The sequence below is a fragment of the Catharus ustulatus genome, chromosome 4, assembly GCF_009819885.2.
Source record: "Catharus ustulatus isolate bCatUst1 chromosome 4, bCatUst1.pri.v2, whole genome shotgun sequence".
NCBI lineage: Eukaryota > Metazoa > Chordata > Aves > Passeriformes > Turdidae > Catharus > Catharus ustulatus.
Window position 1 is genome coordinate 41,583,978 of NC_046224.1, and position 23,259 is coordinate 41,607,236.

The following is a 23,259-nucleotide window of genomic DNA, read 5'->3' on the forward strand; positions in this document are numbered from 1 at the left end:
ACCATATAGACACGTATACTGCCTCTTTGTAATTTAATGGCTTGCTGCATGGTGTCCATGGATTTGCCTTTTCCCTCAATGGAGCTTTCTTAATCCCTGCTCCAGGTAGCCAAACAAAATGAACTAACCTTCATTTCATCTTGAGAACAATATTTATTTTAAATTCTGAGTGATAAGAGGTAAAATCTTCACATTCATTTTATGTGGCAGTGTGAAAAGTTCCATGAGGAATTTTTCTGGAACTGTATGTTCCCATGGCAAAAATACACCTGATACCAGGCACCCCAATCTCTTGGTTCTGTGTACCAGATGTGTGCAAAGGTTTAAGATAAAAACAAAACAGCAGTTGGTTTAGACAATACCTATTAAATTTTGGTAACCTGAGTCTTTTGGGGAAAAGAATATTAAATGCAAATGAGTTGGGAGGCGCTTCCAGAAATGCATAGAAGCTATAAAGAAGGCAGTTGTATGAGAGAGAAAAAGCAGAGGATATCAGTGATGAGTGCAGAAACAAAATGATGACACTGCAACTTGACAACATTTGATGGCTAAATCTCAGCCAGTGCAAACTGATACACGTGCACTGAGTTCTGCTTTCACATTCTTTCATTGCAACCTATAAGACTTGACCATGTCCAGCCATGAATATATGAATTTAAAAAAATAAAAAAAAAAGGTGTTTTGGATCACATAGAGGAAATACTTCTATTCATATATCACAAGACAAAGAAAATTAGATTGTAATAGGTTTTGATCATATTTACCATCAAAGAAAGATGAATAAGGTACAAAAGAAAATAAATTTTTAAGAAAAACAGGAGTATAGTAGTTGTAAAGATGAAATATTAATATGTCCTGACATCATCAGTGTGAAGTATATTCATAACCAGTTTACCACTTAGATAATGTAGGTGAATTTACATATTATTTTGTGTATTCCTTGGAAATTAGCTAGGCTTCATTCACATGTTGTTTAATGACTCCTGAGAGCTACCAAAAGAACCCCTGCACAGAGCACAAAATAGGACCAGAAAAAAGAAATCATCCAACCACAGTCCCACCCTCTGTTGCAGAAGCAGCAGCAATACCTTCATTTGCTGGGTTGTAGTAACTACCTGCTCTCCAAAACAGAGGTTCATGAGGTGACAGCTTCATGAGTCAGAACAGCAAGGTTAGAAAAGCACAAAAATTATACCAAAGGGACAATATTAAATAACAGATTGGAGAGATGCAAAAATCTTATTTAAAAGGGAGGAACATCTATTGGTTTGTATCTTAACCTTGGAAAGCATGTGACTCTTCATCTTGACTGTGCAATTTCCATAACTAATTCAAAACAGTCAGCAGGACAGGAACTATATGATTGAACAAGTCTCAGCTGAACTTTACGTGACCCAAGCTTTTACCATATGTTAATTTCAAAATATCATCACTTTAAAGATAAGCATGTTTTGTATTTCTGTTATCAGAATGAGAAAAAGGATGTATACTTGGCATACAGAAAAACTGGCTCATGAATACAACTGTGCCAAAATCATACTAAGCCTCAGTTATCCCATACTTGCAGCCAATGTTCAATTCTATTTGCACTGCAAATGCAAAACTACATCTATTACTAACAGTTGAAAATACATATTAATTTATCACAATATTGAGCTTGTCCTTCAAAACAAATTTATTGTCAGAGAAAGCACAATTAGTGCCTTTCCTGTGATTTTTAAAATTCTCTTTACAAATATGCTCCACTGCTCACCTTGATACACCTTCTTCCGTAGAGCAAATCTTGATATTGCCTTAGAGGTTATCTCTTTCTACACAAAAAATATTTTTTTATTCCAACTGATCTCTGGCTGAGTGCTGCTGCCTGTTGCTACATTTGCAGTCAAGTTACAGCTGAGGTTTCCTTAGTCAACTAAAGCTAATGAAGTAGTTTTCAGATAAATATCATTCTGTGCATGAGAAACTCCATCTGGTCTCCATTTGTCCACATGCAGAACAACAGCAGCTTTGTCCACTTCTACATTTCTAGTCCTGATACCATGCAGTTTTTCCCTTAGATTGATTCACTCTTGTCATCCCACTGGTTCATATTCAGTTCTTGGCACCATCCAAGTAGAAATGTAGTAATGATCTGTCACCAACATGATCCCCAGTGTGCAAATGGCTCTCCCACTCTAGGGAGACAGGCATGATGTCAGAACATCAAAAGCAGAACATTCACTCCCTGTGGGCTGCACTGGTACATGGCACTCTGTGTCGAGCAAATTTCTTTGCTAATTGGGGCATTGAAGAAGCACAGAGGTCTGTGAGTGTTTGTTGTCTTTCCTGTCCTTGGTGAAGGGCACTGGCTTTTCCCTGATCCCAGTAAACTTCACTGCTGTGGAGACTAAGATGCATCCAGCAGCAAATTTTGGGAGAAGTTCACAGCCAGGCTCCTCTTCAGGAAACTGATAGGGTTCTCCAGCCCAGACACATTCTGTACCATCACTTTCCATAAAGATAGCAAGTTGAAAATGGACAAAATCCTTGAATTTATTCCCCCATCAACTACAGTCAAATACAATTAAATACACAAGGCACTTTAACATGGCTTGTGCGTGCTTTTTATATGGACATTTGACATTTGTCCCTATCCAAATCTATAAAAAAAGATGCTGCTCATAAAAGGAAGTCATCCTCCATTTAAAGATAAGGGAAAGTTCTTATGGAAGCATTAAAATTCACTTTTTTCGACATTGCCTGGTGAAAGTAACATCTCATCCAAGCCTTAAGATGCATTCTTGAACTACATCCATGGAATAAGAAACAGACAACATAAAGTTGAGTAGTTCCAGATTCTAAAAAGCAGGAGAAAGCTGTAAGTGCAAAATGAACAAATGTATGAAGTGAGTTTACAGTAACTGCTCAAAACCCATTCCTGGGATGTGTTTTTATTAAACAAACATACATTCAACCACCAAAGAAAATCTCCAGACCAAATAAATCCCAATAATTTGCAGAAGAATCTTTGAACTCAAGTATGTAATCTTTAAAATCTGTATGCAATGTGGAAAAGAATATTACTCAAAGATAATTTTTGAATCTGATCCTTAGGCTAAACTTTTTATTAAGGATATTTTACTGTGGTCATAAGATAGTTAAAGAAAAAGGCAGAAAAATGAATGAGTCACTTGGCTGAAGAAGAACAGCAGCATTGAGGTCTGAGTGCTATGTGTTAGCTCATGTCTAGCAGTATAAAATAAGTTGGAAAACAAAAGCTTGTTTGCAATTTGTTTTACAATCTAACACGTTTTCCTTCTAAAACACAAAAAAAATTATTGTATAAACCTACGACTTTTTAACTTTCTCAGGTTTGTGCAATATCATTCTCTGATCCCACAGGAAGAACAGATGGGTTGTCCTTGTACAAAATATGGTATCCACCTGCACTTCATTAGAGAGCTGCATTTTTGTACATGCCACACCACAAGATCACCATGATGACATAGCAGCTTCAGAGAACAGCGTGACTAGGGCTTTTTTTTTTTCCACTCTTGTAACACAGAGGATCTGGCAGACTTTTACCTCCTGACACTGTTTAGAGCATATATTGGTCGATACAGTCTCTTATTGCATCTGCTCTGGGAATTAAGGAAAGTAGCTTGAAGGCAGTAAGGTAAGTGCTGCTGCATGCTTTAACCATAATGTTCAGCTGTTTAAATGTAGCTGCAATGGGAATGTGAAAACATGACAGGATAAGTTTGCCGATTTGTAAATTGAGCACAAATCAACAGTTGCTTAGTCGATTCACTTTCTCAGTTTCCTTAAAACAACTTCACATATCTTGTACATCAGTGTTGCAATTTTTTGCAGTCTGTTTTGTTCTACATCGGAAGATTTGACATGCAGTACAAAGAAGTTTGTAAGAGTACTCACTGTTTACTTTTTCATTCATAATATTAGTGAGAGCTCCGTGAACTCCATTTGCTAAATGATTTTGCTTCATTCTAAAAAAATATGACATATTCTGATATTTAAATAAATAATCACATAAACAAAGAGTGGGAAACAATAGGTATTTTTAAATTTCTAATTAATTTTAAAGCACATTTTGAATATACTAGTGAAACTTTTAAAAAATATAATCTTTTGCAAACTGTGTAAGAAGTTAAACTAAAGAATTAAAGTTGATTGGCTGTTAATTTGTTTTTTTCACAATAACTTAATAATTAAGGAAATACAGACAAGGTCAAACATAGTTTGAATAGCATTTCTACCTTAATGTAGCAGGCATTTTCCAAAAATCATGGATTTACTATTTAGTATGCTTTGGCAAGTTGCCTGAGCAACTTCACAATTTTTTTCACAGGTATTTTGCAGCACAACTGCTTAGAACAGGCACAGACAATTAGTTAAAGCTTGTTTATGTTGTAAGATAAACATGTAAGAATGTATTCTGATTTTATCTTTTGGATTAATGTAGTTCAGTGCAATAAACAAGCATGGTCTATTAACCTTTTACACTTCTGACAGTGAAACATTCAGATACCTGAATGAGAAATGCATGAATAAAACAAGTTAAATAAATTTCCTATTTACTTTGCTACTTTATGTCACACACATGCCTATATGCTCTTGAACTACAGGATTGCAACAAAAATTCTAAAACATTTTTTGATAAATTAATTCAAAATACTTGCTATCTAACATTTTAGTTACTTCCAGGGTTCAGCAGAGCAGTAAAACTTTGTACTCTATTTAAGGGACTGTAAGACTATGATGTCAATAATGAACTATAGTATTAGAAATATAATTTGAAACTAGAAGAAAAATAGAATTTGAATTTCAGATGTCTATTTTAAAACTATAAAATTAAGGAGGTGTGTAAAAAAGCCACCATAAGGTCAAGGAGTGTAGTCCAAGGAGTTCATTGCACTCTTTTTATACTTTGAATACAGAAGCACTTGATTTCTTTTCTGTAATGTTTAGTACCTAAATAGGACCAGATTTTGAGATGAATTGTGTTACTGCAGTCTTTGCTTTCAGATGGGCTCTACTTATTTATACCAGCAGGGGACTGAAGCTCATGTTCATGCTGCATGTTCTCATGCACTAATGAAAGACAGGTAAAGAAAATGACACTGACAACTAATATTGCAATGATTCTCCTAGGGTTTGTAATTTAGTAAATGTGGTGGGACTCACACCTTGGAGATGATATGCCATCAGATTCCTTTTTCAGGGGACAGCAGTTTAATATCTAGCAGTGGGACTTTATGGGCTATTGAGTAGAGGTAACATTAGAACATTTTAAAATAATTCTTTGTGCTCTACCGTATGAGATCCATAGACCCTACCTAGAGGTGCTTTAAATGAAGTTTTTATCTCACTAGAATGTGATGTGGCTCTTAGGAAGTAAATAGAAGTGAAGACATTTAGAATTAGGGAAAATTGTGTAGCTATGGCCCTGTAATTTAAGTCCTCTGTGTAACAATTCCAATAGCAAGACTAACTTACTCTGCTGGAAAATTGCCCAGATCTGAGATCAATGGCTTGTGGTCTGTTTACAGGCTTCACATACCTTCTGAAATTCCTTGACAAAAAAAAAAAAATGTTTTAAGGATTTTCTTAATCCTCTAGTTCTCTGAAAAGTAGTTGAGCCTTATCTTTTACTGGTGAAAATCAAAGTAAGCTCACTGACTTTATTGATTCCAGACCTACTTTTCCAGGAGAACACCTATACAGTCAGTAAGAGATATAAACAAGACACTAGTCTTCATAGATTAATTGGTGTCTTGTGGAGTATCTGAAGAGAACGCTATGGCCTTAAAAATCTAAGTGACCCCACTTAAACTGAATCACAAACCTCCTCATGGACACCAAATGTCCCTTTGCTGTATGTGAACTGAAAGAATATGTGAAGCCAGTGTTTTATTGTTCAATTGATTTAGAATGGGTATAAAATGGAGCCAACACCTCTGCTGCATAGAGAATTTACAACATTTTCACTATCTGAAATTGTCAGGTCCACTGTCAGATTCAGGCATTTCAGATCCACTGCTCACATATTCACTACTGGTTATTTGGCATGTTAAAGATAATATGCTTTATATTTCTATTCATTTGTTCTTTAGGTGACTATGAAACTTAGTGGACCATGCCTTACAGAACATCATTCATGAGAAAAAGATCTTTAAAGCTACACACATCTTAACAACATACAATGCATGAGAGCATTACCCTCAGTTTTAACTTCCCTGTCTCTTTCAAACAAGACAAATAGCCACATCTTTAGATATGAGACGGTTCAGCACATTAGGAATACTTGATAGAATTTAAATGGCAGAACTGCCTCTGAACATGGCCTTCAGCAAAACTGAAAATTTCTTTGGCAGGTTTAAAAACCTTGCACTTCATCATCTTTCTTGTAATTTAATCAGTGAATGCAGAAAGACACAAAGTTTTACTTACAACAGCAAAATGGCCAGAAATTTTGCATTACAAAGGAAGATTATAGAAGACAGTGGCAGCAATATAATAGTAACAATATAATCCTAACAATCCAGTATTTTTTCTTAATTAAAAACTTTAAATAGGAACTGTAATTAGTTTTTAATTATCATCTTCTTGTGGTAAAATTTCAAATATTGCTGAAAGAGATAAAAAATTAAAGTTATATCTTGTTTTTTCCCTTTCATCATACAGGAACAAGACTCATTAGAAAGATGACTTTAAAATCCCTACCTGTCTTTCTGCTATTGATCAGTGGCATTTTTTGCCAGTATGACTATGGTCCTGGAGATGATTATGGTTATGATCCTTTCGGGCCATCTGCAGCAGTCTGTGCCCCAGAATGTAATTGTCCTTTAAGCTACCCCACTGCCATGTATTGTGATAATCTGAAGCTGAAAACCATTCCAATTGTACCAAGTGGAATAAAATACCTTTATCTCCGAAACAATATGATTGAGGGAATTGAAGAGAACACATTTGACAATGTAACTGACCTACAGTGGCTGATCCTAGATCACAACCATTTGGAAAATTCAAAAATTAAGGGAAGAGTCTTCTCTAAACTAAAAAACCTGAAGAAACTTCACATTAACTACAACAATTTGACTGAAGCTGTTGGACCACTTCCCAAAACACTAGATGACCTGCAATTAAGTCACAACAAGATCACAAAAGTCAGTCCTAGTGTGTTTGAGGGGCTGATGAATCTGACTGTCATTCACCTCCAGAACAACCAGCTGAAGGCAGAGTCTGTTTCTGGGGCTTTTAAAGGCCTGAAATCACTTTTGTATCTTGACTTAAGCTTCAATCAACTTACAAAGCTACCAACAGGACTGCCTCACTCTTTGCTCATGCTGTATTTTGATAATAACCAGATTTCCAATATTCCCGATGAGTACTTCCAAGGTTTTAAAGCCCTGCAATATTTACGTTTATCCCACAATAAATTAACAGATTCTGGAATACCAGGTAATGTCTTCAACATCACATCACTCGTGGAGTTGGATCTCTCCTTCAATCAGCTGAAGAGCATTCCAACTGTCAGTGAGAACCTGGAAAACTTCTACCTCCAAGTCAACAAAATTAACAGTAAGTTAAATTGGCACATATTCATTGATGTTTACCACAGACTAGATACTGGTGGTCAATTCAGGTATCTGAAATAATAGATGAACCAGTCTGAAAAAATAGTACTGATTAGACTGCTAGCACACTGACATTTACCTGACAGTTGTCCACATTCATCTTAAAAAACAGATATTTACCTAATATATCCTTAAAATGAGAAATTCATGTTTTGATACTAACATGGACTTTTTCCTCAAATTCTCATCTTGTGTAGATTAGACTAACTGTATAGAAACCAATGGAGCTATTTTATACAATCCAGGAAAAAACTGAAAAGTTTGATCAGTGCAAAAGATGTTCAAAATTTTTAAGTGGACAAAAAGAGAGAGATGTCAGGTGAGGATCTGACTGTGGTAACCTTTCAGGAGCTGGTAGTCAAAGTGCTGGAGGAAGGAGAAAGGGAGAAGACAACAAATTCATATGGTAGCAGGAACAAGATGCAGTGAAAAAGATACATCAGAGTAACTGCTTGTTTTTCTTTCCTCCCTTGCCTCATGCAGCATCCCCCCAAACATATCTTGAAATCCAAAGAGCTACCCCTGTTCTTTCTTTTCATTCCTGTTCTGCACATCAAATGATCAGGTGGCAAGTTTGTCTCCACACACTTATGATTTGAAAAATGTTCCTTCTGAAGTCAAGAAATGCCACACCTTGCATGAGACCATGAAGGTTTCTGCTGAGACAGGGCTTTTACAAGGCTGTCCCATTCCTGGGCTGACAAGGAGGTATTGCAGAGCTGGAGGGGCCTCACCACCATGCCAGAAGTTCTCCAGCTGCACCTCTGTCAGTGGTAATCCCTGATGGAGAGGGAGATATGCCAAATGTAACTGTGGTTCTTCAGGAGGATTTATAACTTCTTGCTGGTTGACGTAAAGTAAACCACAAAATCCTCCCTTCTGTTTGCTTACTTGTATCCATCAAGGATTAAGAGTATCAGTGTTAGCTACTCCATGCATAGCTAAATCCATGGAGATTTAGCCTTTAAAACCAAATACTTGTGGTGCAGATCTTACCAGACTGAGAGCAAGATATTTTGAAATACTTTGTATTTACTATGTTTCATTTTTCTCAGTGGCTTTTTTTTCCTAGTTCATCTCAATCTCTTGTATCGATGAGGGAAAACAATGAGTTAATACTTCCCACCTAAGGCACTACATGCAGCAACCTGTGGAGTTCTACCACATACTCTGCCATTCCTAAAATAGCTAACCATGATGATTTTTAATTTCTAATGGGATATATGAAGCACTCTTCCCTGTTTAGAATGATCTGAGCCTTCTGCAAGATACCCAGGTACCAAGCTTGGCTGCTATTCACTTTTCCAAGGACATCAGAATCAAGTGCCATGACAACAAGGTTATCTTTTCATGGAAAGCTGCATTTTCAGGGGGATGGTGTGGGGAGTGGATGCTCACCAGCTACAATGTCATTGGTTCCCTATGGACTGATGCAACAGAATTATGACTTACTCTTTTTTTTCCTTACCATAAAATCTAGCAGACTTCAAGAATCAATTTTCTCATCTATCTAATTTCACAGGCATAATATGTAGTTCCCTGAGATGCTGACTGACAATGAGGGATAAAAATTGATTAGAAATTATCATTAATATAGGGCATTCAAAGCCCTTGGATTTCACCATTCAGGACACCTAACCTAAAGCTGTGAGTGCTTAGTCTTTTGCAAAATTGAATTGATTTATCTGTGATTATTTAAACCTCAAACCAATGACCAGTTCTTTTGCTTAATAAATTATTACAATTTACCAATGATTTTTGAAAGGATGACTGTAAACTAGGCTAGCTTCCTTTCCATATGATGGCCTATGGTACACATATGCAGTGAGAGACTTCTATCTAAGGAGTAATCGTAATTTCTCCTCAAATACACAAAAGGTATAATCTTTCAGTTTATGCTTACTTAATTTGAAGTTTTCATTATACTGAGACCTAACATAAAGATATTTCTCCAGAGTTCTTAACTTGCTGTATCTCCCTTTTTCTCAGGTACCTCAAAGCTTAAAATTAAGATCTATATTTGTCTAAAAGAGCATAATCTCATTCCAAGTTTGTTGATATTACTGGGAAGAATATTTCTCTATATTACTGTCCTCGAGTTTCACCATGGACTTACTACAATCATTATGCATTGTCTTTCATTAAAAAAAAAATCTGTTTGAGAAATACCCTTATTTGAAGAATCACCTTATTTGAGTGACTCTGAGTTTTTTGAACATGAACTGATGAACAAACACATTAAAATATGTAGCAGAATTGGCTTAACCTTAGTATGTTATTTCGCTCTGTGTTGCAAGAAGCAGTGGGTGAATCAGATAGCAAACTGTTAAGAAGAAAATTCAGATTGCAGGTGTGAAACCTACAGTTCTATCTACTGTACTTGATGCTCATTGTATCTCCAAGCTAGAATAGGATCAATGAAGATTTAGAATAGCCTTTGATTTCTCCATACCTCAAATGTAAACTGTAGTTTCTAAACTGAAATATCTTTAAGATGCCATTATTATTATACACACACACATGGACAAACACACACAGACACAGAGACTAGTGTTACAGACTCCTCAAGGCAAAAAGAACTCTGTAGGATGGAAAATAAAAAAAAGCAAGAATCAAAGAGGTTCAGTGAAGAAAGAAGGGGGTCCACAGATGGCCTTCATATTTCATCTGCGCTTGTAAGGGATTAAGGAGAAAATTGTTGCTTCTACACGAAACCCCAAGAAGTAATGGGGTTAGTCTCTGTCAACAGAGTATGAAAAGGGAAATATGAAAATGTTCCAGAGGACAGTTAAGAGACTATGTATTGAATTTTGGAGGTGCTTTATGGTCTTTTATCTGTCTCACTGCATCAATTCCTAAAGGATTTTTTTAATGGTTTGTCAAGAAATGTTTCATGTGTGATTAGTGGAAAACAGACCAACAGTAATGACTCTGGAACTTCAGATCCTGTTAGAATTGCTCACTGTAGTGTTAGATGAAAATCCAATTTTCATCCAATACTTCTTATTCTCTCAGTGTCTGGCTTATGCAGGAATTCTGTGCTGGGAAAAAATGTGGGAAAAATTCCAGGTACACTGTCTCTGAACCTGAATTTTATAAATTCAGGAAGACATTTTTTCACCTGCAGCATAATAAGTGTAACAAAAGAGTAAGTAAACTCCTGAGATATTTTATGCTGTAGTACTACAGTCTAAAGGATTGCATTCCTCATACAGATCATACAGGCAACAGCTCCTCAAGTGCAGACCCAAGAAACACGGGTTTAATTTTCTGCTTGTAGAGATTGCAACTAAAATGAAACATTTTTACAATATGCTTTTAACTGCTGAAAATTATATGAAAAGTATAAAAAATTGATATCCACATTTAAATGTTGTGGATCAAACATTGGAATAAAATTCCACTGAGGTCCATGACTGAGTTAATTTGACTTCTGTGAGGACAAGATCTCCATCCACTTCCCAAGTAGTTTCAGTCTCACAAACAGTCAGTACAGATTGGAATTTTGTTCTCACAGTTAAATGTTGTGGTTTTCATGTAAGAAGTTTATATCCTTTGAGGGTTAACCATCTAAACAAGCATAAGATACACAAGATATGCTTGTATATGCATTTCTTCTTTTGAAACCAAATATTAGTATTCATGCTCAAAAGTAACAATATTGAAAAAATACCTAAAATTTAAATTTATAAAGTTTTTAAGTACTTGTCACCAGCAAAAATATATTTACCATGTCATTCCTGAATGACAAGAAGGTAGAAAAAATCAATATTAGAATTCATGTTAATTTTAAACTTTAGGAATTAAACCTGAGTTAACTGAAGAAAACTGGAACTAAATAGTAAATAGGACAGCCTATAGCCCAAGAAAATGAATTAAAATCTCAGGAATTTATGTTTTCATTCAGCAAAATTCCACACAGACATAATTCTATAAACATGTCTCAGATCATATGATCTTAATGAGTAAGAATTGTTAGTTTGCTTCTGCTGGTACATTCTGAGCCAGAAGGGTATTAGAACTGGTCTGAAGTCTTAAAATGTTACTATATTACAGCATGGACTGCCCAAAGGATGCCATTTGTCTCTCACCCTTCCAAAAGAAGGCTTCACACTACAGAAAATCTAGGAAATTGCTTTGATTTGCTTTAACCAAATTGGTGATCAAGATCTGACTTTTAAATTATATTTCCTTAACCCCTATTCAGAACAACTTATTTTGGTTTGGAAGGTACATGAGTCTTTACCCACTCTTAATATCATATCTCTGTCCAAAAAATTATCTAAGCTTTTATGCTCTAAAGAGCTACCTGTATATTTATACTTAGTTTACAAAAGCCATGTTTCATTAGTGATAGAAAATTACTGTAATGCAAGTCCTGGAAGAATCCAATTAGAAGGATGTTAATACAGAACTTAATGAGGTGTGAAAGGTCCTTCCTCCACTTCCTGTAGTATTACAAATTGATCATACTTTCTTAGATAAGTTAAGTAGCCACATAGAAAAGATATATAATGTATGCTGTGAAAGGTAAATGAAATGGTATTTGATTTTGATAATACTGACTTGGTGCCTCAGAAATTATGAGATGCATGGGTTCATTGAAGGAGTGCCTTTAAAATTCTAAAATATTTTCTATGTGAATTCATCCAGTGTCAGTGCTCTGAAGAGCAAGTCTCTCAGTCTGATTCTTTAGCAGTTATGGAGCTTTTCAATAGACTTATCTGTTGTCTGATTCAAAGGAAACAGAGGTGGGAATGAAGACCCTCTTTGCAAAATGACACAGCGTGGTATGCAGGGGACATTAGATTTATTCACATACATTCTCTCGTGAGGATGGATCTTCTCTGCATGAAAGAGATCTTATCATATGAGTAGTGTGTGCTTTGCATACTGAGCAGAGAACTTCAGTGATTCATGTAATTTCTAGCTTACAGTTAATACTGATCATAGGATAGAAGACAAATTTCCATTCAAGATCTAACTGGTGTTATGTGAGCCAAATAATACCTCAATTGAATAGAGACCAAATATAACACGATGTATAAATTACAATAAATATAAATATATTATAAGTATTTTTTACTTTCATACTCACCTTCTAATCATGATGTGGAAAGGTTCAACTGCAAAATTCAAATGTAAAACTCTTCTCCAACCCTAGATGCAAATTTCATTCTGAAGCTGGTAAATCAAAATGGCACATATAAAATGCATACAAAATGCACAGACACCCCTTGGATTGCTTGTTTTTTAGAATAAAGCTGTATCATGGTTTAAATCTCTCCAAAAACTTTTTACTTCCTTCAATATGTTATATGACGGTTTTACTCTTCCATTATAATGTATACATACTGACTGATTCCTCCCTCTGCATCTCTAGTTTTTTTTAAAAGAATGATTTTTCCTTTTATTTAAGTGTCAGATTAGACCTTTACATAAACTCTGAAGTCTAAAAGTCGTATTTGTACTGGAAGAAAATGGCTTTAGAAAAGCTCAGTCTTAAAATTCTGAAACTGTCTCAACTGAAAAAAAAGAACATCTCCCAACACAAGTCCCTGAAGTTCCAATAAATTTACAGGGATTTACATCAGTGTAAATGCAAAATATTGAAAACAGTATTATGAATTAAAATCACTATTTCCAACTGAAATAAAAAAAAGTAGAAAAACAATGGCTTTGTCCTATTTGTCCTAATTATTCATGTTTCACTTTTACTTCTGTTCTCTTTGTTCCAGAGTTCCCATTGAGCAGCTTCTGTAAAGTAGTGGGACCGACGACCTATTCCAAGATCACACATTTGCGCCTGGATGGAAACAATCTCACTCGAGCTGACCTGCCACAGGAGATGTACAACTGCCTCCGGGTGGCTGCTGAGATTTCACTGGAGTGAGATACCTGGGATTGTCCAGTCCCCTTCCAGGGGCAGTAACTACAGGAATAATGCACCATGGTAATGCTTTAAAGTTAGGATATGCCTTAAAGCGTCGATCTGCATATTATCCATTCTGTTTGTTAATATTTAGCATGGACTCGGCAAACCTAAGGGAACGTGTGCATATTTTTACAAATTGTTCTACTTAGAAAGCACAAGAGTTGCAAAATCTGGTGCAAAATATGCCTTTATCTGGCTGGATGAGTTGATGAAAAAGATCCAACTTCATAAAAGTCTATATCCATGCATGCAACACATGCCAACAGGTTCTAGAGTCACAGAGAAGTTAGGTAGGATTCATTGTGGGTTATAGTGAGCAGTATGGGCTGACCTGTGTCAATATAAGGTTCCTGTCCAACTGATTATCTATCATACCTTTTATATATTGCTACTCATTGCAAAGGAAAAAAATATTTAGCAATACATGAACAATTTAAAATTTGTAGAAATATGTGTTCAGAGCCTATGGCATTGATAAATTAATGGATTACGGGAAAGACAATGAGGAAAAAAATATTCAGGTTAAATAATTGTTTGCTCTTCTTTTTGTCATGTTTTTATTTAGCTTTCATGGTAAGGATTTTATTCATTGTTGGTATAATTGTTATTTCAAAATAAATCATATATACATATATTTTATTCAATAACTTGCATGCTATTTTTAACCAGACTGTAGAAAATAAAACATATCAAATACTGTCCTTTTGTCCATATCATTGACAACTATTTTTCTTTCCTTTATAAAATGGAAATAAAAAGGTTAAGACAAGAAAATCTAAGCTATTCTATTATTATTAAAATTTATTGTAAGGTTAAATAAACTTTTTTCTCTACTTTGATGTTTCAGTATATTTGTGTACATAATTTAACATGAGGCACTTCACTTGTGTTGGCCAATAAATCGATGCCTTATGAAGTTTGCAGTATGGGAATCGTGCCACTATGAAAACGTGCAAAGTAATGTTTCAGTATTGTCAAAAGAACAGTGAAATCTCTCAGAAACCACAGGTGGTGAGTAAAATCCAACTACACGTGGTAAAGACATGGTAGTATATTCCACCCAGGAATAAATATTCCAAATATTGTCAGCATCTTGGAACACACTAAAATAAATGTGTTGGTAACTGAGAACTGTAAGTGGTTCGCTTGCAAGTACAGATCATCCCATGGGTACTATTTTCTTTTCAAATACTAGCCTATTAAACACTCAAACAGAATCTTTGTTAGTTTCTATAGCAAAAGCAGAAACTATCACCTCTGAAAAAAACCCCAAACCAATTTATACCAAACCATTTGGTCGGCACCTTGCCAATTCCAGATGTTCAAAATCAAAACACGATTCACAAAGAAACCTGGAACTAAAACAAATGGAGAGATTCAGAAAACAATAGAAGCATTTCGCTCCTCATTTTTTTCATTTTGGAATTCATAATTGTTGCTGCTTTTTTACCCACATACAGGAAGGATTCACAGTAAAATTTGTTACCAGTTGGCCAGAATTTTCATTGCAGAAAGAAGGCTAAATCTTGGGCTTTATGAACACATCACAGTGAGAATCACTGTGGAATAGTACCTAGGCATTGTAACGTAGAAAAATAAGAAAGAAGTGCACATAAAACTCCCCAAAGAAAAGAAAAATGTATGGGAAATTTTATTTACCATTTCCAGAGAGCTTTTAACCCAACTGTTCCCTCCACAGAAAAATATACTGAACAGTAAGATTTCTAAAGCACAAACTGACAATGAGATTTGTCTCCTGATTGCTGTAATCTAACAACATAGCAGAAATGTATTATTCTTTTCTGCTTGTTTCAGCAAACCAATTACTTTTATGCAACATGAAAGAGTGTGAACAGTGAGATGAGAACAGTCCAACTCATGATTGAATAGAACCTTCTAAGAGAACTTCCCTCAGCCTTCTTTCTTGGTAATGCCAAGGTACTTCCCTTAGCCTCTCTGAATGTACCATATGCCTCAGTCCATGTCTTATTCCTGTCTGCCACTGCCTAAAAGAGGGATACAGAAAAAGGGTTCAGTTTTGGGGTGCATGGTGAAAGGGAACGGCAGCAAAGAAAAAGTTCCAGAAAACTGGACATACAAAAAAATTCTTCATAGTGAGTTCATAAAGGTTTGCACAGATTGCTCTAGGAGGCTGTGGAATCTCCATCCTCAGAAATTTTCGTAACTTGCATGGACAGTGCCCCAAGGGACAGATTTGTCTTTGAAGATAGCCTTAGTTTTAGAAGGAGGTTGAACTAAACAACCTTCAGATCTTTCTTCAAACTTATTTATAATTTCTATGAACCTGTAATTCTAAGAATACTAGTAACCAATGGGAAACAATATCAATTTTAATAACCAGTTCTACAGCTGAAGAGTTTAGCATGAAATTCATGTGGAAAATTTCTTGTTTCAGGTCCCAGTCCATAATTCCAACTCCAATGATACTCACAAAATCTTAACTCAGGTGATATTTGTATACAGATTCCATAGGCAGGAACTGTGGAATCTTTCTCTCCATACTTTTGCTCTTCAAATCTGCTCCCATTTTAGTACTTGTGATTTACTGAGAAGTGGCAGTGAAATCAGAGATCCACCCCTTCTAACTCTCCCATGTGAGAAAGCACTAGCGAACATGCCACCATCCTAATGGACAAAGTGCTCATGCAGAACATTTCAGATGTAAACTTTTTTTCTGATTCAGATATTGGTTAAAAGACTTTCCATCCATAAGAGAAAGAACTTAATTTGTTGGCCTTAAGGCTTTCACACAGAAATAACTCTCTTTTCTACTTATTCTGAAAAGTTGAACAGCAGCTAGTACAGAGAAAGAAAAGGAGTGCTAACTGCACTTTAGGATACTCACTTTGAATATAGAAAGGTCAAGTTCAAGGACCAGAGCAAGCAAATTATCACTTCATTACGTAAAGAAAAACAGCTTTAGAGGCTGGAACAATTTTTATCACACTATACCCCTGTTCTGAGATAAGATTGTGATTGTGGGCTAAAATGTACGTATCGTTACTCTTTAGTGTTATAAACATGATGCTTTGTGGGTGTAACCTCCTATACCTGTTTTAAGAGGTGAATTGCCTTAATTTTCATAATTTGAATTCTTAATCTACAGATGAAATAATGCAATATTTTTAGCAGGTTTTGATTGCTAGAATATTTGTTTTTAAGTATAATCCCTCTTATGTGGTACCTCTGTGGTACAGCATACTTTTTTTTCTGAAATTATTAAAGAAAAGCAGAAAATAAAGTCTAATTACGAAGGAAGTGAAGAAATGAGGTAAATACACAAGAGGACAAATATTATTTGTGGTCCATATGACAGTGTAGAAACAAAGGGATTTGGTAAAGTGCACCTGAATTCTGAAGAAGAGGAAAGCTGCACTGCTGCACTGTGCAAAAAAAAAGCAGTTTTGTCCTTATTCTGTGAATCCCAGTGTGGGGCAATGCATGGAGGTCTGTCATTTGGTATTTGGTCAACCTGATTTGAGTACATATTCAAATAACTACAAAGACACTTTGGAATCTATTAAATAATACTTGCAAAAATATATTTCTGTTGATGATGATGCTTTAATTAAAACATGCATAATATTTCAGACAGAAGTATGGAAAGTCTTTGTAAATTTCATATCTTACAAACCAATTTAATAATAAACTGTCTTGAAGATAAACAAATGTTTCAAAATTCCTATTTCCATCATCTTTCCAGTATCACATCATGATTTTACCATCTATCTTACTATACACACTTACAGTTTTCAAACCACATCAACAAATGTTTCCCAAACTTCACTTTTGGATTTCACCATTACAGATATTTTACTGTCAAAAAATAAACAATAAGACCAGGAAGTTCTCAAAATTATGTGCAACGTGGCATTGATTTGAAGAAGAATTTGTGATCACCTGTGTAAAAAAAAAAGGCTTTATATTATTCATGTTCCTAAGTTTGTGTAGGAAGAACCATCGCCTGCAATATTATGATTCCCACCCTCGATTCAAAAAGAAAGGTGTGTTGGTCCTAATGAAAATCACAGGCTTGAGCTGAAGTATGTATTGCACAGAAAATGCAGAAGGGAACTAGGCATTTACTGCTGGGATTGCCAGGAGGGCATAGAATCATCTAAGAAAAGGGCAGGTAGTGTTGAAGAACACCCCTTTGATTATTTAGGGCTATTTAGGTCATTATTTTGGGCTCTATAGCACTGCATGGTGCTTGGACAGGGATGGGTGATAAATTTTCCCTGGAGATGGGTTCCAGAGTTGTCCTCAAAAAAAAGGTGGTCAGTTTGCATCAAAGTGCTGGATTTTAAGGAATTTCATCTACACAAGAAAGACTTAGCTTCAGCATGTTCCATCTGAAAGGATAATCAGAGACTGGAGAAGCCATGGTGAGTGAGATTTGAGCTTGAAGTCAGGACTCTGGAAGAAAACTCAAGTGCTTTGGGAAAACCAGCTCTTGAAAGTGATGACTGATACTGTAATTTAAGACAATAAAAATCACATAGTCTAATGTTTAATTTCAGCACTTCCCAAGAGTATCTGCATTAAAAATAAGAACAAAAATTACTACAATTAATGGAAAATAAGAGTGAGTTCTCATCTAACTTATGCCATTTGGCTTTTATTTCTAGATATTAAAAAGGCCCCTGAACCTTGAATTTCTCATGTGACAAAATCACTGTAGCAGATCATTAAGGGGAATAAAATAATTTTTTTCATTAAGTTGTGGGAGTTCTCTTTCATGCAATCTTTGTCATTCGTTTTAGAGTACATAGCTTTGTATAAGTTTAAACTTCTTGAAATCCATTGTCTTACTGTGGGGATATAAAATGAAGATGAATTAAAATATTTTTTGACTTCTTAAGCAACAGAAGAAAATAAGAAAACAGAGGTTAACATAAATTAAGGATAAGGATATAATTGAAGGATAGTAAAACCAGTTTCTTCTCACTATCCATATGTTATTCCAGAATATTTAATCCTTGATGGTCTATCATTCAGAACTGAAAGTTTACAGAATGGGCATCAGATCACTAATACACATTTTCATTTACCATTAGTTGTCTGGAAAATATAAATCATGGTCCCAGCAACTAAATATATGTGTGCAATTGATAAATGCATTTTAGTTATTTTAATTTAAGGTATATTTAGCATTTTAAAAATCAAGTCCCCGGGTAGGATAGATTTGATTCAGTGTTGAAATTGTTGAAAGCATGAAAACAAAGTGAAGTAAGAGATTGACAGCAACATTTGCATTTACATTGTAGGTGAAGTAAACCTAGCAAGCCAAGACAAATACCAGATCTTGGCAATGTGTTATGGAACCTTTTTGGTGTCACTGTGGTAAAGAGTTCAAAACAGAGAGAAGGGAACATAGTGCCAAAAAATTATTCAATGAAGCAGATTCAAGAGACCAATATATTCCCCATAAAAGCTGAGCCCTTTTCCATAGCTGCTCTTTTCTGAAATATGTTGCTCTGCAATGATCTCTTTCAGCTAATCTACTCAGTTCACACTGTAGTTTTGATAAGGGAGTGAAGTTGTGCAGAAAGTAAACTACTAGAGTTTTGTTTCTGGACTTTTAGAATGGGATCTTGTCCTCCTAAATCCTATACAAACAAGAGGTCAGGTGACATCTCTATTTAACAAATTAAGCCAGCCAAACTTTTCCCCAGGGTTTCTTTAAGCAGTGTAGTCTGATCTAAATGGAAGGCTCCCCATGTGAACTCCCTATACCTCAGCTGCCTCCACATGCACAAAAAAATGCCTATTTAAATAAGAAATGCAACTTCTTCCACTGCGAGGTTTAAGCAGGTAATTCTAGACTTTTAGAAGAGGTGCAGCATTCCTGCTCCTAAGTCTGTTTTGTTTTAATTTCTTCTATTCACTAGGAATCATGTAGACTAAAATACATCCATAGGAGCAGGGTCTGGAACATCTGGGCTGGTCCTTTGATCTGTCTGCAGTGTCCCTTGGGCTAGCCTGAAGGGCTGTCATCTGCTTTCTTTTAGACTCTTTGATCTTGCTGACCTTTTGTGACTGTTTTTTGAAAGGAGAAGCAGATATTATTAATTGAGATATATCACTGTCTGGTGGTCAGGGAATTGTTTGGAAATAGAAGTTTTTTGACTCTGGGTAAAACTCAGAGCAGCAGTGCAGAAAGAGAGAGATCACTACATGCCTGTTATCAGAAGTGGAAGAGGCAGAACTGAACTCTGAGTGAAAGTCAGCACCCCCCTGAAGATTTCTGGAGTTACCACTGGAGTACAGGATGAAGAATACACAAACTTGACTTACTGTCTTCAGCTTTTGAAGCATTACCTTTTCTCTAGTAATCATGAAGATAATTCAAGAGTCTGTTTCAGATGAACAGGCACAAGCAAGATGAACAGGCACAAGTTGTGGAACAAAGCACACAGCTTTTAGTAAAGTACTGCCCAAATTGAGGCACCCTGGATTGCAGCCTTTGCTAAACGGAGCAATCCACAGGGCTAATGAGTAAGCTCTGCATGCAGTATACTCCAGGGTTTGCTGATGATGAGCTATGCACATGCTTGATGCTTAACAGACCTTGCTTCAAATTCATCTGAGACATATGGCAGCCATTACTGAAAGAAAGCAATGCATTTTTTTCACTGTCAGCAGCTCTGATACTAAAACAGAACAACAGCTCCAAACAGCACTCCCAATTATCCATTGCACTTCCCAATGGGTCTTTCCAGTCTTTTTACTCTTCTATTCTTTCTCAAGGTTGTGAGCTGATTTAGTTTCAAGAATGTGCATTACTTCTCTCTAGATGTTACTACACCCTGCAGGGTCAATGTTCTTTGCTTTTTTATACATTTTTTTAATACAAATTCTATTGATTAACAATGTGGATTGAAAGGAGACACATGGAGTAAAAATTCTGTAATAGCTTCAGACAACCTTCTCAAACTAGAACAATCCCAAAAGTATCCCTTGGAAACTATCTCCAAAATTCAGGGTGGGTATCCACAGTACTTCTACTATTTTTTTTCCACTTCCTTTTATTGTTGTGCAAATATCTTTAATACTACTACATTTTGGGAGATTGTTCATGGTCCCAGGAGCGCTCTGTGTTTCACTGATACTTGCCTTTGATCACTCAGATCCTCAAGTTAAAAATTACCTCATTAACACAAAATTTCTAGCTGTCTCTTACCGAAAACAAGGTTCTGGAAAGAGTGTCGGGTTGGTTACGCAAACCAGAAAGTCTCCCAAACCATTAGTCATTTTTTAAGTTCTTGGCCATGATCTTTTATTAGTCTGTAAAACTTTATCACCATAAAGTGCAACCTTTAAATAAGAAATATTTACACCAGATGATGGAGGACTGAACAAAACAACGATATATGCATAGTATGTGCATAATCTTGAAGGTTTCATGGATCACAGACTTTCTGCAAAGTCTACTTAGATGCCCAGGCAATCAGTTGTCTCTGCAGAGATATTTAAAAAATTTTTGACAGCATGTAAGAGTATGTATTACAGTCATCACACTCTTGCTTCCTGATTTTGAGGACATTTCTTATCATTTTTTTTTCTGCTTTGTTTGCAGAAATGGAAATTCACATTATTGAGAAAAATCTTTAGAAAATGGATTCTCCTGTTTTCTTCTCAAAGGTCTCCTTTGAATGGGATGGAAATGCGTGTTTGATAAGGATCAAATGGTCTCTAAATCCACAAAGGGCAGATTGTGACCCCTTGCTGAACAGTATTTCATACAAATAGTACCACTGCCTGCCACAAGGCAAACAGTAAGTGTTTGCCACGGACTTCTGTGATATAACATAATGAATATCTGGACATGATTAGCAGGTAAAAATAGCAGGTAAATTTAGACCACCATGAAGCACAAGATAAATCAGTCTTTTTTGTTGTTGCTAAATGTAAACGTTTGGCAACATGCATTTAAGTGTGTCACAGTAGATATCTGCCATCAGGACTCTCAATTTTAGACCCTTCAGTACAACATCCAGGATGGACTTGGCTCATTCTTTAGTGGCAAAGAGACCTCAGTGCCTCCATAATCTCTCTAGACACTTTGTGAAGATTTAGCACAAAAGCAAACCAGAGTTATACTGCACTGTTGTTTGCAAGAATGCACTTTTCATGGTGCAGCCTCCTTAAATGGCTCACAACTGGACTTGAAACTGTTTTAAATTTCACACAGTGGTGTCTCTGCCTCTCCCTTGGATGGACTCAAGCCAACAAGCACCATTGTCACTAAGGTGGAGTACCAGCTCTGCTGCTACAGGAGGTCCAAGTCTTAAACATTTTAAGTTCTAGGTGTTTAAAGTGACACTAATAATGAAAATTGTGTTATAATATGTAATCTGCTTAAAACTAGAACCTTTATTTTTAGGTATAGGTGTAAATCAATTTAATCTAATTCAAATTATTGAAATATTCTACTTAGCATGCATGAAAAAAATCAGTTTTTCACCTTATTTTTAAGAAATCCCTGATAATCTTTAAGAGGTGTTGAAGGGTCTGGAGTTCTAGCAGAGTAAAACACTTCAGCACTCATTTTATTTTTAAGCACATAAACAATGCAAAAATTACTGATGGTAAGGATGTATTTTTTCATAAACAAGAAACATGGCACTACAAACATATTCTCATGAAAAAAATTATGATGTGATAACATTATCCTTACTGCAGTCAGTGAAAGCTACCCATGTATTTAAGATTAGATTTCCTTTTTTTGACTACATTTGGTGTTTTCTGCTTCTAGACTTCTTTTGAGACATTCTGAGTTTAAGAAGCAATAGGTTGTTACAGGTTTTCTGGTTAAAATCAAACACATGAAACAATTAAAATAATTATGCAACTAAGTTTTTAAATGAATATAACTCATTAAAAGTACCAGGAAAAGTTTTACGTTTTCAACATTTTTAATTAGTTTTTCCCTTAATATATTTATGTCATTATTCTGGCTTTGAACATTAATAGTTTTTCTGATATGAAGTTGTTACTTTAAGTTTGGACTAAAAAGGAAAACAAAAATCTTCCAAAATACTTAATGTGAGAAATATGTGTCTGTCTTTGGAGAGCAACTTGGCTGCAAAGAGTTTGCTTTAGATCAATGATAAAAGAAAATTGCAAGAGGCACTGGGGAATATTATAACTTTGTAGCAATGTATGTAAATATCTCTCTGAACAAAAAGGAAAAGGTAAGATTTAATCTTTAAAGAACTGAAAATATGTTATTAAAAAATTCTTAACAAATGCTTTTGCTGTCCTCTTCTCCTAATCAAGAATTTAGTCTTTAAATGGCATGACAGCATCTGCATTTAATAAAAATCAAATAAAATATTTCCGTAGAAACAGATGGCACTGGTTTTAATTCTTTGTGGCCAATTCAGGTATTATGAGAATGAGTTATGATGTAAGTCAGCTTTGCATGTAATGTATCTTCTAAAAAAAAAAGCTGAATAAATGTGCACTTTGAGTTACCTGTTTCATCTAAACCAGCTCCCTTCATCTGATAGAACATAAAAAATCAAATGCCTTCAGCGCTGTGGCTGCTTGATATTAAGGCCAGGATTTCCTTCTTTGCCTGCCTAGGTGCTGAGGTGCCTGAGCTGTTTCAGGGGTTAAAAGCTGAAAGCACTGATGCGTATATATGAGGCTGTATTCCTA

The 23,259-nt window shown here is 35.5% G+C and overlaps 1 protein-coding gene across 1 annotated transcript; it reads left to right on the plus strand.

Moving 5' to 3' along the window:
* Window positions 1–3,351: 3,351 nt before the first annotated feature.
* LUM (lumican) lies at window positions 3,352–14,341 on the plus strand. Its single transcript, XM_033058847.1, has 3 exons — window positions 3,352–3,655; window positions 6,685–7,581; window positions 13,376–14,341. The coding sequence occupies exons 2-3, from the start codon at window positions 6,705–6,707 to the stop codon at window positions 13,528–13,530; spliced, it is 1,032 nt and encodes a 343-aa protein (XP_032914738.1). The 5' UTR covers window positions 3,352–3,655; window positions 6,685–6,704; the 3' UTR covers window positions 13,531–14,341.
* Window positions 14,342–23,259: the final 8,918 nt, after the last annotated feature.

Excerpts from the sequence above, each read along its gene's own strand:
- LUM (XM_033058847.1), top strand. The coding sequence starts at position 6,705 with ATGACTTTAAAATCCCTACCTGTCTTTCTGCTATTGATCAGTGGCATT. Across the intron at positions 7,582-13,375 it reads CCAAGTCAACAAAATTAACA|AGTTCCCATTGAGCAGCTTC; the intron begins GTAAGTTAAATT and ends TCTTTGTTCCAG.